This window comes from Neolamprologus multifasciatus, chromosome 15 (assembly GCF_963576455.1).
Source record: "Neolamprologus multifasciatus chromosome 15, fNeoMul1.2, whole genome shotgun sequence".
Classification (NCBI taxonomy): Eukaryota; Metazoa; Chordata; class Actinopteri; order Cichliformes; family Cichlidae; genus Neolamprologus; species Neolamprologus multifasciatus.
Genome location: NC_140453.1, coordinates 5,235,583 through 5,252,025, shown reverse-complemented (window position 1 = coordinate 5,252,025; position 16,443 = coordinate 5,235,583). Strand labels below are relative to the sequence as shown.

General features: G+C 42.5%; 1 protein-coding gene across 1 annotated transcript; it reads left to right on the top strand.

Annotated features, from left to right (window-relative positions):
- LOC146501379 (E3 ubiquitin-protein ligase pellino homolog 2) lies at positions 1-15,423 on the top strand. Its single transcript, XM_085132678.1, has 7 exons — positions 1-587; positions 7,411-7,540; positions 10,138-10,239; positions 10,652-10,846; positions 11,387-11,572; positions 11,680-11,885; positions 12,052-15,423. The coding sequence occupies exons 1-7, from the start codon at positions 508-510 to the stop codon at positions 12,434-12,436; spliced, it is 1,284 nt and encodes a 427-aa protein (XP_084988804.1). The 5' UTR covers positions 1-507; the 3' UTR covers positions 12,437-15,423.
- The last annotated feature ends 1,020 nt before the right edge of the window (positions 15,424-16,443 follow it).

Here is a 16,443-nt window from a genome sequence, read left to right as displayed (position 1 = left end):
ACGGATGCATCCATTCGTGTTCCGCGGGTGGGTACGTTCATGGCGCTTTTACATTCTAAATGCTGAACTGTATTTATTTATCTAATAATCGCACGTGAAGTTTTTATCAGCATTTTCAATCGAGAAGTTGCACGTTTTTCCCAACGGGCGTAAATTTTATCAAATTTTTCGACATATGCTGCGAATGGCATCCTCTTCCCCCAATTTATGGTACAGCCCACTCCCTACCGTTAGCCGTTGTTGTATCCCCTGCTACTGAACAGATTTGTCGCGATACAAACTAGCTACACACTGGCATTAAAGCCACGAAAAGATGCTCCTTCACCGGATTAAAACAATGAAAAAAACACCTAGAAGTCTGGAAAAACTTTGCCCAACAGTGCCCAAACTTTGGTAGACTACAACCAAAACCACTTCCCTACAGTTTCGAGTGTGTTAGCATTGTTTTATCTCACCACTATTGCAATTGGACGCGTTTTTTTGCCCCATCTGGACCAGTCCAGTCTGATGAATTCACCGAAAAAAGACGGAGATGATGATGTGCCCGTTAAAGACCCGGTAAAATACGGCGAATTGGTCATTTTGGGGTAAGTCTTTTAAAACCTTGAGCTAGAGTGAAATTATATCGTTTGGTGAACAGCTCCAGTGGCAAATTAACCTTTAAATATGAGGCGGTTTCATCAGCACAAATAACCCAGCAAATGACGTTCGAGTTCAGCTTTAATCCACTGCTCTTACAAAATATATCGCGCTTACGGTTGTTTTAGGGTTATTAAATCAATCGTAGTAAGGGATTTTAGCTTATTTCTCTTTTATGTTACATTGCCGTCGTTTTCCCTCACCGGTGTAGCTGTGTAGTAATGTTAAAAAGTAAGTTTTTAAGGCATTTTATCTCAAACTACAGCCCAGCATAGTTTCTCCATCATGCTTAAGTGTAAAGGTGCAACATCTGCCTTGGCCATAGTACATAAGGCTACTACGGATGTAGCCGGGTTTTCATCAATGGTTGTAGTGGCAGCGCTGGATTGCTCAGACCTGAAAATCCCAATGATGTCATACTTTGCTGGATCGGTGCTCGCTAAAAGTAGCACGGAGGAGAACAGCATCGTCTGAAAAATGCGTTTTGCTTATATTCATAGTCATAGTCGCGCTCTCGTTTGGTATTACTAATTAATAAAACGTCTCAGCCAGATGACCGTCCATGCCAGGGCGGGAGTGAGGGAGGAAGGAGGAGGCGGAGGAGGAGAAAAGCCCTTCTACATCACCAGCGCACACAAGTACAGGAGTGGGCAGGATGTGCTGATGACAGCCACCAGCTTCCACAGCATTTCCAGCCCTGCAGCTCCACTCTATGCACAGTTTGCAAGGACCAGGAAATTACAACACACATATACACATACACAATCGTATATACACAGCCTTACACAGGCCTCCCTTTTGCCCTGCAGAGCTTCCTGTGTATGCCAAAGATAACTGACCTAATGGCCTATCTCTTCCCCTCCAGCTGAACACAGAGTGAGGAGGCTGTAGCCCGCCTGCATTAGAATACTGATTAACGTCCGTTTGAACACAGCAGCCCTTTACACGCTCACATCAGAGTAAGGATGTGAGAACTGAATGCCTATTTTGAGATTTTTTTTTCCTTTTTTTGGCTGTGGAACTTGAACACCAGTGTGCTCTGCAGTGTGTGCCGAAATGCGCCTCGATGGCTTAAAAAATACATTTTGTACTACCTCACTTTCAAAGCTGTGGTGATTGAGAGTCGGTTTTGATCGTGCCCTGCCAGACTGGTAACCTGTCTGTGGTTTTGAAAAAGAGCTGACAGACAGAGAGATAAAACTGATTAACTATCTCCCAGTGCCACAGCCTGGTTGTAGTAGTACATGGTACAATAATATTGTGAATAATTGATTTATTATATGGGTGATCACAGGTATATTGCATCTGGATTTGTGGGATTTATTGCTCTCAAACATACAGCAGGTAATTTTGCCTGGAGGCAGGTAGTGTAAGAACAGGTTGTATCTTTTACTGCTTCCTATCAGATTTCATAATTTTCTGGCCATGTTTTATGCAGCTGTGGTTTGGCTTTGCATCTGTCAGCTTTGATGATCCCATGCCCCTTGTGGTCAATGTCTACTTCACTGCTGGCCATGTGATCTTTGCAGAGGCTGCTTGCCTGCTATCTCTCGTCACCTTAGTTATTCTGGACACCATGTACCGTGCTGCCCCGTCCAGCAACCCCTTCTATTCGCTATGCGAACACCCTCTTGTCTTCTCACACCTTTCTATTCTCCTCCATAACTTATCTCAATATGGTCTCTGTCTCGTTCCTCTGTCTCTCACCCAGTCCCTTCTCTAGCCGACCATTCAGTGTTTTGCTGAGTGCTGACTTTCACAGAGGCAGGCCTCCTTGGTGACTTGCCCTCAACGAAAATAAACCCCGTGTTGGGGGGCAGAAGGAGTGAATATTTCATATAGTGCCTTATGATGTGTGCACATTTGTGATGCAGGCCTGAACTGCCCACAAACGAATCTTAAAGAGCTGCTCTCCCTCTGGCCTTTCCCCCTCAATCCGCTGCTTTGCGTGATCTTTCAGTCCCTGTTCTCCATCTCCCATCCTTCATTTTATTCACTTATTTCTCTAAAACTTGTGATAGCTTCTGACTGTTTTTCTGCCTCCATTTCGACCAACCTGCTACCCTTTTCTCTATCTCCTGCAGCCTCTTATCCTTTGCCCTATTTTATGTGCTCTGACTTTTGGCCAAAGCCCTGAAAGCTCTGTGTTTGCGTGTCCGTGATTCCTGCACCAGTCTTTTCCTTGTTAGTCACAGTTTAGTTTGAACTGTCAGAGCAGGCCAAGAAGGGTACAGGTTTGCATTGAGTCATGCTCTTTAATTGGATTTCACATAAAAAAAATCAAAGTTGAATGTGCCCTGTTTGTAGTATTTCCAGGTGACATACTTGATCTGTTCAGCATCATCATCCCAGCTTCCTTCCCCGCTCTATCCTAAAGATTGTCAACCACAGAAAATTTATGTTCTGAGATTCATGGAATTGAAATGCACAATATCAACTTGCTCTTAGACAAGCTCACAGATTGAACCCTCAAAGACAGTTTACATTTTTTCATGAATACAAATTTATTGAAGTGTTACTATTAAATAATAAAATAATAAATAAAAATAGGCCTGGGGTAAATGCAGTGAAAAACTATGAAAAATATGCTAAAGTTGTTCATCTAATTTATTTTTAGAGAGCTCATGTCAAAGTGATATTAGAGTGATTCAAGTGAGCGTCATTAAGTTGCTGGAAACTACTGTTATTAACAGTTTTCCCTTTTCATCCTCACACACAGCTGTGAGCTGTCAGGAGATGTCACCAACAAGTGTAACACTAAACCAGTGTCCTTCTAGCTTCTTAGATATGGTCTGTGACAGAATATAATGAGAGTGAAAGTAAACTAGTGAAGGAAGAGACAGAAAGCATCTTCATTGTCAGGTGTTGTCAGTCATGTCACCTTGAGCCCAGTTTGCAGCAAAAAACAACAACTTTGCAAATATAGAGACCGAAGCTGTTGCAATGCCTCCAAACTGCTGACATTCTGGTGTTTCCTCCCTCCATGCTACGTTAGCTCTGCTGCTAGCTGCTGCTGCTAGCTGCTGCTGTCTAGTGAGGAAGTAAACACAGAACCATAGTGAACTGAAATGAATGTATCAGACCACAGATCAGTTTAGTATAACCAATATCAAGACGAGTAACCAGACCAGTTTTTTTGTTTGTTTGTTTTGTTTTGTTTTTTTTGGGGGGGGCTGTCAGACTAATATCTGATCTTAATATTGGATCGGTGCATTCTGAGTTCAAGGAAGCAGTTTGAGATGATTTGACCTTTCTAGCATGGTTTGTGTTATCCCATCAGAAAATAGGTACACTGTATTATAAAGGGATGGACATGGTTAGCTGCAATATTCTTGTATATTGTGGCATTTTAACAGGGATACTGATTGGTCAAGAACGTATCCCTCACATCATTATACCACCACCAACCTGAACCATCGATACAAGGCAGGATGGATCCATTACCAACATGTTAATGACAGATTCTGACCCTATCATCTAAATGTCGCTGTAGAATTGAGACTCCAGTCTGTTTTCCACTTTCAGTGAGCTTGTGGACATTATAGACTCAGTTTTCCATTCTTACATGTTAATCATACTTATACGTCAGATTTATGTTGTAACTTACGCCATAACTAGAACCTTGTTATAACCTACGCACCAACCTGATGGGCACCTCTGAGAAATGTGCCTACACATTGGGTCGACGGATACAAAAGACTTAAACGGCGTGAAAGGTTGTGGTGTAGGGGTGAAATGAGTTTCCAATTATTACGTAAGTTAGGACATATATTTCCAGCAGAGGTCTAAATAAAGCTTTAGCTCACAGGAGTGGCACCCAATGTGGTCTTCCAACTGCTTCAAGTTTAATATGTTGTGCATTCAGAGATGCTCTTCGGCATACCTTGGTTGTATTGAGTGCTTATTTGAATTACTGTTACCGAATCAGTCTGAATACATCTACAGTGGGGCAAAAAAGTATTTAGTCAGCCACCGATTGTGCAAGTTCCCCCACTTAAAATGATGACAGAGGTCAGTAATTTGCACCAGAGGTACACTTCAACTGTGAGAGACAGAATGTGAAAAAAAAATCCATGAATTCACATGGTAGGATTTGTAAAGAATTTATTCGTAAATCAGGGTGGAAAATAAGTATTTGGTCACCTCAAACAAGGAAAATCCCTGGCTCTCACAGACCTGTAACGTCTTCTGTAAGAAGCTTTTCTGTCCCCCACTCGTTACCTGTATGAATGGCACCTGTTTGACCTCATCATCTGTATAAAAGACACCTGTCCACAGCCTCAACCAGTCAGACTCCAAACTCCGCCATGGCCAAGACCAAAGAGCTTTCGAAGGACACCAGGAAAAGAATTGTAGACCTGCACCAGACTGGGAAGAGTGAATCTACAATAGGCAAGCAGCTTGGTGTGAAAAAATCAACTGTGGGAGCAATCATCAGAAAATGGAAGACATACAAGACCACTGATAATCTCCCTCGATCTGGGGCTCCACGCAAGATCTCATCCCGTGGGGTCAAAATGATCATGAGAACGGTGAGCAAAGATCCCAGAACCACACGGGGGGACCTGGTGAATGACCTGCAGAGAGCTGGGACCAAAGTAACAAAGGTCACCATCAGTAACACACTACAACGGCAGGGAATCAAATCCCGCAGTGCCAGACGTGTTCCGCTGCTGAAGCCAGTGCATGTCCAGGCCCGTCTGAAGTTTGCCAGAGAGCACATGGATGATACAGCAGAGGATTGGGAGAATGTCATGTGGTCAGATGAAACCAAAGTAGAACTTTTTGGTATAAACTCAACTCGTCGTGTTTGGAGGAAGAAGAATACTGAGTTGCATCCCAAGAACACCATACCTACTGTGAAGCATGGGGGTGGAAACATCATGCTATGGGGCTGTTTTTCTGCCAAGGGGACAGGACGACTGATCCGTGTTAAGGACAGAATGAATGGGGCCAAGTATCGTGAGATTTTGAGCCAAAACCTCCTTCCATCAGTGAGAACTTTGAAGATGAAACGAGGCTGGGTCTTCCAACATGACAATGATCCAAAACACACCGCCCGGGCAACAAAGGAGTGGCTCCGTAAGAAGCATTTGAAAGTCCTGGAGTGGCCTAGCCAGTCTCCAGACCTCAACCCCATAGAAAATCTGTGGCGGGAGTTGAAAGTCCGTGTTGCTCGGCGACAGCCCCAAAACATCACTGCTCTTGAGAAGATCTGCATGGAGGAATGGGCCAAAATACCAGCTACTGTGTGTGCAAACCTGGTAAAGACCTATAGTAAACGTTTGACCTCTGTTATTGCCAACAAAGGTTATGTTACAAAGTATTGAGTTGTATTTTTGTTATTGACCAAATACTTATTTTCCACCCTGATTTACGAATAAATTCTTTACAAATCCTACCATGTGAATTCATGGATTTTTTTTTCACATTCTGTCTCTCACAGTTGAAGTGTACCTCTGGTGCAAATTACTGACCTCTGTCATCATTTTAAGTGGGGGAACTTGCACAATCGGTGGCTGACTAAATACTTTTTTGCCCCACTGTATGCCGTGAGTGGTATCAACAAGGCATTGTTCATCCCAGAGAACTGCCCCTCATCAGATATTTCCCTTTTTCAGACCACTCTCAGTTAAACTTAGAGATGGCTGTGTGGGAACATCCAAGCAGATCAACAGTTTCTGAAATAGTCAGACCACCCGTCTAGCACATGCCACTTGCAGAGTCACTTAAATCATCTTTCTTCATTCCTTTTGTAAATTCATCGCAGTGTCAGAGCTACACTTTACTGCCACTCAAAAGTAGGCAGTGTTTCCTTTTGTACTCAATGCAAGACCAAAGGTCAGAAGAAAACCAGACCAGATGGCTTTTCATCTCATCAACTGTGGGGAGCAGTGAAGATGGTTATTGTCAAAATTCTGAGTCTTGCCTGCAGGACTTCCTCTGAATGCTTTTAATAAGAAACATGTCCTGCTCATTAGTCACAAGCCTTACATACTGCCTTTTTTGTGAACTCAAGCTGTGAAAGAAATTACATTGACCCGGCTACAGAAAACATTGAGGACAAATTCAATATCTTAGTTAAGGTGTTAGAAGGATTTTCATTTAAAAGCCTTATATTGAGTTATAAAACAGTAATGGGCTGGACTATGTTATTTACCACCCTCGTAAGAAGAACCTATCATATCTGCCTGCTATTAATGAACACAAAGCTTCAAAGTATTATTCAGTATCCTCTCCAGACCACTTACTCAACTCTTTATGGTTAATGTAATTGGGCAATGGTGTGATGAAAATAAATCTGTCTTGCTGAAGATGCTTTATATTGTAAGAGGTTAGATGAAGAGCGAGCTCTTCTTTAGTGAACGTGGGCCTTAAGGACAAGCCGAGTGAGTCAGATCAAGTGCAGGTTGTCTTTCTCATTGAGGTTCAGCAGTTTAACATGAATCACGAGTGGCCTGAATGTGCTGCTCTAATTCATTTCAAACGAGCGAGCAGCGGTGTTGCTGTAAAGATGCACATAATTAATTGAGCTTGCACTTTAATTGCCGTTATTTTCCTGACATCTTGGCAGCTTCAGTGTCATTTAAGTGATGACTTATGATAAGTATGCAAACAAGATAACTGTGTTTTTAACACAATTAGGCTTTCTCAATAAAGCTAGATGTCGCCTGACTTGTATTCCAGCCCAAATTAGATTACTTAAACATCATTTGTTTGTTTCAGTAGATATTTTTCGTCATGTTCTTGTGTTTGTTTATCTTCCTCCAGCTACAATGGCTCCCTTCCAAACGGAGACCGTGGGCGCAGAAAGAGCCGCTTTGCTCTGTACCGAAGGGCCAAGGCCAACGGTGTCAAGCCCAGTGCTGTGCACATCCTCAATACACCACAGGACAGCAAGGTACGTGTCCATGCGCATGTGTGTGTGTGCTATAGTTTTCATCATTGTGTAACATGAGTTTCCTTCCTGTAACCCCTGTTGTGTGCCAGAGGAAGGATGACTAATCATGAAGACAGGTTTATGTGGTCTGTCTGTGTTTGTGTGTGTGTGTCACCCTACATAAGGGTGTTTGATGTACTGAAAGATGCTGCATGTAAAAAACTTGAGCTGAATTAAGATTTTATCTGGAGATGACAGATACTGATTACTGCTTGGATACTGTTTTTAGCTAGTACAAAATTCAGGTATTGATAAATCGGCCAACATTTATATTATTTTGGATGGATATTTTTTTTCCCACACAGAGACTTTGCTTGGGTGGGCTTTCAAGTATATGAACAATAGCCAACAGTATCGTTTATTTATTTATTTAATTTAAGATAACAGTACCACCTATGATCAGAATACCAGTTGAAAAGCCACTTACTTTTACTTTGAAAGTTCAGTCACTGCTAACGTCCCATTATAACGTCTGTGCAGTACCTGACAAAAAGCACTGTATGACAAATTATTAACATTAAACTTCAGATTCGCCGTTGCAGCAGTTGCTGCAGTTGCTGCAGCTTAATTGAAGAGACAAGTGTAAGATTGTGTTGGTTGTACTGCCATTTTTATAATACATTAGCACAGAAGCTCAGAGATTCACAGAGTTTACAGAGGAAGAAGTTGCAACAATCTGAAATGGTAAATGGCCTGTATTTGTATAGCGCTTTACTAGTCCCTAAGGACCCCAAAGCGCTTTACACAACCAGTCATCCACCCATTCACACACTGGTGATGGCAAGCTACATTGTAGCCACAGCCACCCTGGGGCCACAGCCACTGACAGAGGCGAGGCTGCCGGACACTGGCGCCACCGGGCCCTCTGACCACCACCAGTAGGCAACGGGTGAAGTGTCTTGCCCAAGGACACAACGACTGAGACTGTCCAAGCCGGGGCTCGAACTGGCAACCTTCCGATTACAAGGCGAACTCCCAACTCTTGAGCCACAAAAAGATGAGACCTTGTGGAGAAAAACTTGGCTGTTCTTTGGTTCTTGTTTTGACTTCTTCTCCTCCTATATGAGGTTTTGTCTGAATGGTGACACCTGTTGTTCAGGAGAATATTGCAGCAGGTATCTGCACTGTAACAGGGACCATAAACGGAAGAGGCTGTGTGATAATGTTACCAACAGTGCACCAATGTGGCGAGTATACTGGGGCCAAAACCATGTGGCAGAGCCAACCTGGCTCACTGGCAGAGTTGGTTTTGTAGCTCTCCTTGACACCATTCAGCTGTCCACCAGAAAGTTCCTGGCCGAGCAGTCTTAGACTGCCACTGAAAGCAGTATTCCTTGCTGTTTTTTGGAAGTCTGCTATAAGCCGCAGAGCCACACTAAATAATATCCCCATGGAGCGAGGCAAACATTCAGGACCACCTAAAAGTAATGCTGTCATGTTCATCACCACCACCTAATGTGACCTTAAAAAACACAGAACTATCACAAAACCTGGGAATTTTTGACAGTGTCAAATTTGTGTCAGAGCTGTCGTATTATATTTCAGTGGTGTACTTAATGAAGCTGAACATGAAAGTGATCAGATTTGTGGGATTGTATTACACAAACTGGTTAACAACTTACCATGAAACCCACACCACACCACCATCTGTTCTGCTGTGTTGTTACATGTGCTGTGCTGAGAGCTGACTCTGTAAGAGAATCTGTGTGATGACACCATGTCTAGACTCTTCCAAGCATCTTATTCAGCAATTTCCAACACAACAAAGAAAGGCTTTTATATCAGCTGACACGTCATCCAGTATCTATATTAGATCAACATCCACCGACTGATCTGTTTGTCTGGCGCTTAGTGGAAGACCAGCACGTCATTGCTAAATGCTGCTCTTAATGTTGGATGATGGTACCGTGGTTAGCACTTTGGCTTCACAACAAGGTTCCCGAATCATGGTGAGGGGGAGTTTGCGTGTTCTCCCTGTGTCTGCGAGAGTTCTCTGGCTTTTACCCACAATCCAAAGACACATGTTAAGTTGTATGATTATATGGGTAAATGTGGCTTGTAGTTTAAAACAGCAGTCCCCAACCTTTTTTGTGCCACGACCGGTTTATGTCCAACAATATTTTCACTGACCTTTAAGGTGCCGCAACAAAATAAAAACAGTACCGGTAGCAAAAAAAAGAAGATTTATTCATAACACATGGGGAAAAGACCCAGGAAAACCAAGTTAACGATAAAAACCCTAAAACCCATCAATTTCACAACTCTCACGGCCCGGTTCCAAACGACTCACGGGCCAGTACCGGTCCGTGGCCCGGGGGTTGGGGACTGCTGGTTTAAAATGCTTGGAGTGGTAAGACTGGAAAAGTGTTATATAAATGCCAGTCCCTTTGCACAAACTGTTTGAATTTAAAGGCGCCTTTAAAAACAAAAATGTAGATATACTTTATTTGCTTATAACTGTGTGTTTTACTTAAGAATATGGGTGGTTAAATGAAAAGAAAGAAGCTTCCAGAAAATGACTGCTGTACCACAAGTTGTTGCTGCTGTTGTTGTTGCAGGCGGTGCACAGCAGGGGGCAGCACAGCATCTCTTTCACACTGTCCCGAAACCAGACCGTGGTGGTGGAGTACTGCCATGACAACAACACAGACATGTTCCAGGTAACACAGCAAGCAAAGTCAACTTTTATTTTCTTTTATTGAGTGATGAGAGGATTCACAGCAAAATGTACTCCAAGAACTGCGATCATGTGCAAGTTTCCAATTGTTATGCAATCCCATCAAAGTAATTTCTACAGGAGGGTAGATTATTTTGGTTCAGAACTGGGACCATTAAGTGTTAAAAATAAAGAGTTTTACGTCATAGCTCCAAGAAAGTCTATTTTTATGCACTTTTCTATTGCTCTTACAGATTTATTTAAACATAAAAATGAACCATCTTGCCCAGATAGCCCAAAGTCATAAAATTATGAGCACTGATGCTTTAAAAGAAATAGCTCTGCTTACCAATAACATTTTAATGAGACATTTGTTTTAGTTAATAAATAATATTTTTCTGTGCTGTCCCCTGCAGATTGGACGCTCCACAGAGAGTCCTATTGACTTTGTGGTAACAGACACCTCTGGAGGAAAGGAAGGCGAAGATCCTTCCATTGCTCCCAGCACCATTTCCCGTTTTGCCTGCAGAATAGTGTGCGAGCGCAACCCGCCTTACACTGCACGCATCTATGCTGCAGGCTTTGACTCCTCCAAAAACATTTTCTTAGGGGTGAGTAGACTCATACTTCAGCAACAGGTTTCTAATAACAGAATATTTTAGATTTTAGTCCCAGTTTCTTGTCTACTGTACACATCCTGCTTAACTTTCCATGAAACGATCTGATAAAAATTGCAGTGTTTGACTAGCTTTCACTCATTTTCAGTCCATTCCTTGTACCTGACCATTTTGAGAGTGTTGCTTTGTATGTTACGCCACTTAACACTGATCTATGAATCATTCAAGCATAGAAAAGCACCCAACTCAAGGGATGAGTGCGTTGTCCATGTGTTTCCATGTGTATTTGCACATCTCAATAAATTGCTGCACCCATTTTCCTTGCAAAATGGTGCGGTGGCCAAAGACTTTTGCACAGTGCTGTGGGACTTCTGTTGTAGAAAGTGATGCACTGAACTAACTGCAAAGTCTTTTTTCCCTGTGTTTTAAGACGAGAGCAGCACTCTTCATGCTGGGAATAACAGTATGATTGACACAATAAAAATACTTTCTGAAACATATCAATATTACGTTTTAATGTCTTTGCTGCCACAGGAGAAAGCAACCAAATGGAAAAATCCTGATGGGCATATGGATGGCCTCACCACTAATGGGGTGCTAGTGATGCACCCACAGGGCTTCCCAGAGGATCCCAAGCAAGGCCTGTGGAGGGAGATCTCCGTCTGTGGAGATGTTTATGCGCTGCGGGAGACACGGTCCGGACCCAGCAGGGGGACGCTGGTGAGTTGCCGCAGGTTTGGTTACCATATCTACATTTCTTCAGTGAACTTTTGGGGTCTGTGTTTGCCTTTTATTGTACACAAATATCTGTCTGTGCGTCACTTCAGGCGGAGGGGGAGAGCAGCGCACTACGTGACGGGTCGCTCGTCGATCTCTGTGGTGCTACTCTACTGTGGCGCACCGGTGAGGGGCTCATGCGTTCTCCCACTCTGCGTCACCTGGAGGCGCTTCGTCAAGAGCTTAACGCATCCCGGCCCCAGTGTCCCGTCGGCCTCAGCACACTGGCGTTCCCCAGCCTTCCACGCAGTCATAGGTCAGGGCCACACTGATGGTTAAATTAAGGTCTTGTTATTTATTTAAAAACTGATTGTTTCCAGTTACTAATTTTAGAAAATTCTTCACAGGTTTTTCTATTTTGTTACACACGCATGCATAAAAATTTTTTCTTTAAAATATTGGTACACTTTATCTAACTTCAGCCTTGAAGAGCGTCAACCCTGGGTCTACCTCGCCTGTGGCCACGTCCACGGACGTCACGATTGGGGCCAGAGATCGGAGAGAGAGGAAGATCCAGGAGAGGGTGAAGGCTCCACCACCCGGCGAGAATGTCCCCTGTGCAGGAGCGTGGGTCCCTACGTGCCGCTGTGGCTGGGCTGTGAGCCTGCGGTGTATGTGGATGCCGGATCCCCCACTCACGGTTTTGTGCCATGTGGCCACGTCTGCTCAGAGAGGACAGCCAAGTATTGGGCTGAGACTCCTCTGCCCCATGGGACGCATGCCTTCAGACCCGTCTGCCCCTTCTGCTCCAGTGCCCTGAGCTCCCCCGGCTGGACACGGCTCATCTTCCAGGGCCCCATCGACTAATCACCACTCTTCAGCAACAACCACAACAGCAGGAAGCTACCTGAGCTGCGTTCATGCGTTCAAATGTTGATCAGTTTGATAAGCGTGTGTGTTCCGTACAATAACACTCTCTGTTACTGAATGTAGCTCAGTGCTGACAAATCCTTCCCTTTGTTTATCCTTTAGGGCTTGCTGATTAGTGTAAGATCAAGAAAATAGGACAGAATTATCAGTGCTGTCAATTCAAAGTGTTTTCTAAATTTTAAACCATTTCCCGCCCCCCTCGTGCAGGAGTCAGAGGGTTTTAATTCCAGCTAAGTACAGTGGCAGTTGATTTCAGTCATTACTCGTCTTTCAGCGAGACACAGCTCTCAGAAGTGATGCTGCACGTGCACAGCTTAAACTATGATGCTGCATTTTAACTATATTATCAAATGACAGCCACGTGACTTTCGTCAGGCTTCAACACCATGCATTGTATAAAATGCAAGTAACTTTTGCACTTATGAACAGAATGGCCATTTTCTCATCTTCTACCCTTTCACATGAAGCGTAACCACTTCTGCTGCTGTGGAATATATATATATATATATATATATATATATATATATATATATATATATATATATATATATGACTTTCATCACAAAAAAACTTAATGCTTCTGGCATCAACTTCCATAAAAAAATATCTTATCTGACATCAGGATTATAATTAATGGTTTTCCTTCCTGAACTAGCAACCGTTTTATATTTCTAGCTGTGTTCTCAGTGGGCTTTGTTAACTGCGGATGGTGAACGTACTAGATTATAATGTGGGATCAGTGGCTCATGCTTCCATACAGCATTTAACACTCTTCCTGATCCATGAAGGAAAACTTCACAACTATTTCTGAAGTTAAGGAATTAGGAGCATATGTTGTTGGAGTCCTTTACATATCACTGTAGAGTAAGATCTATGCACAGACTGCCCATTAATGACAGAGCCCTATGTGTTGTAATTCTTTGGACAGTAACCTGCAGATTGTTTGATTAGCTCCGAAGGGCCAGTGGGAACACTGCAGTACTTTTACAGCAGATCTTTTCCTAATTATGAAGCAGAGTAAGGATAAACAAAGGCTTGGAATGAAAACCGGGTATGAACTCCACTTCCCAACTCTGAAGCAATAATAGCACTCCCATAGATAAGCTAGATGTTATGCTATGTTTAGCCAAGTGTTAGGTCAGCAGTCCAATTCAAATGTGGCTGAAATGGTTTCCAGGTAAAGGGCTCAACCAGAGGCGTGTTCAATCCCGTGACTTATTTCCAAATTGGGGGTCATAGACCAGAGAAGATGAGCGATACCACAAGCTGCAGATTTGAAAGACTTAATGCCTGATCCATATTTAATTACTAATTCTATCATTTCTTTGCTGTGCTGGTAATGCTGCAAAACTATCCAGCTTGTTCTTTGTTCATTTGAACACACTTCTGGTTTCTGAATTATGTTAAACAGGGTGTATGGTAGTGTGATGGAGTGTCAGTAGGCTTGACCTTGTGTAACCTCAAAACATTTCTTTTTGGGTTATTGTTTCAAAGAAAACTATTTTGTTAGGAAACGGGGAGGGCTTTATTTGGGGAAGTGGGAGGAATTCTTTTAGATGTTCAGTGTTTAAAAAAATTATACAGCAACTATTTTTCTATCTGACAATTGGTTTTAGTTAACTGTTGTTACTCAGTGTACGCAAGTTGTGTATGTTACGAGATATAATCGTGCGGTAGATGTAGGGGAGCTCGTGAGTGAGAAAACATTGCCAACACTGTGTCTAACGAACACACACTTTCACACACACTCTGCTACCGTAAAACATTGCCCAGACAATGAATGTAGCCAAAATACTTTGGGCTATATTTAGCCTTCCCTGGTGCTCATATTGAATGGTCTATATTGTGATACTATTTTTGTAACTGAATATTAGGTGTAGCTTGGTGAACTAGCTCAACAAGTAAATTCAATAATAGCCTCAAGTATGAAAGACATAACTGATTTAAAAAACAGGAAAAAAAAAGAAAGAAATACACTCACGTGGAAAAAATTGTGTCTAGCTTGCATGTGCTGAACGTACACATACAGTATGTACACTACACGTACACGTACTCGAAAACTTTGCACGGTGGAGCGCCAACTTGCAATTCATGCTGAGAACGTTTGAGCTGTCTTCCGAGTCCTTCGTTGGTTAAAAACTGCAGCAGTTCTGTTTTGTTTTTGTTGTTTTTTGGGGGAGGGGGGCTTTAAAGCAAGAGGAAAAAAGAACGAGCGCCTAAATAGATCCTCATACTTGATAGATCCACGATCTTTGTGAATGAGATCTCTTGAATCCCCTTTGTACTACTATGCTAATATTTTCCACCAAACCAATTCATCACAGAAAGACGTTCACATCAACACTTGTTTACATTTTGTATTTGGACCCGTCATGGAGCATTTAAAGCTAATGAAAGACAGCATGTTTTCCATTTGAAGGAGACCTCTTATGCTTCTTTAGTAGCTTTGCATGGTTCACAGTTCAGAATAATCCTTCTTTACCTTGACAGCCCACTCAGTTCATTTATTGTGTGAATAAAAGCCATTTTGGCTCCCCGCCCATGCTTTTAACTTTATTCTGATTGGCTGCCCCTCACTCAAAGACTGTTTAAACAGAGGGTGGGTGGGGCTCCTGGTCTCATTGCTAGAGCTGAATTCCTGAGATGACCGTAATCATATGGGCACAGAAGTGGAACAAAACAGAGCCTTTTGGATGGTTTGAAGCTTAACCTCGTTATTTGAAAGGTCGACCATTATTAATATCAACATCCACTTTTGTGTAAGCATGTGTATGACAGAACATGAGGAAAGGCTTAATAGGTCTCCTTTAAAGTCTAAATATAAGATTTGTAGTGTGGTGGATGAGGGTTGTGTTACTGTTGCTCAAGATTAAGGATTTTAGAGTCACAGCTGAAAGAAGCCTGATAAAAGGCACTTTGAGTGATGTGAGAGCAGCCACATCTTATGTCCAAATTCTAGAGGGCAAACAGTCGGGGAGATCACCACAGGTCAACCACTTACGGGTGTCATGAAACAGGCAATGAAATCATGTGTATTAGCTGGCCTTTGCAAATCACACCAAATCCAGTGAATCTTGCTTTTGACAAAATATATATATAGAGAAAGATATGCATATATACAGTACAACATGTAACACCATTGGCATGTGGATGGAGAACAGTTGCAGCACCCCCACTGGGTTCTAGTTTATGAACTAACGTACAGTATTTGTTTGAGTTTTCTTTTTGTTTTATTCTATGACTCACTTTGGGTTATGGACATCCATATGTAACTTTTTTTGAGTTTTAGATTTTAGTATTAGTTAAAAAAATAGAGACTAAGTATTTTAGCTCAGCATCAGGTTGTTTGACACCACTAGTAACATCATCAGCTCTTCCCTAACTTCGTTTGTTATCATATCTATTAATTGACCTTCATAACCAGATGGCGAAACCTCAACTTCCTCAACTTATGAGCTCGTCTCATCGTAGGCGAGTGAGTAGCTGATATGTATGATACAGCATAAAACCTCACAGTTAACAATGCATTCCTTTAACTATAATCTGTGTTGTGTACAGCTATTTTGTATTATTTTATAACATATTCTTCTGTAATCGTCCGGTGCACAGACAATCGCTATACACATGTCAATAAACCAGTTCAAAGTTTGTCGTGCTGTCCTTTCCGTTTAACAGGGGAAACAAGAAGGCTCCAGCAGAGGGCGCCCTCTACCAGCTCTGAGGTTTCCACACCGCGAGCGGGGTTGCTTTGAGTTGCATCACCTGTTTTAAATAATCATCTGTTTTATGAGCACTTTTGGCAGTCGAGTACGGTACATCACCGCGCAAATGTGATAACGAGCTGCAAATGCCGGCAAAATTACAGGCGGCTTGATTTCAAGCAGAAATATAAAAGACTTTGCAAAGAATTCAGGGTGCCTGGTGAAAGGCTCCCGAAGCCCTGC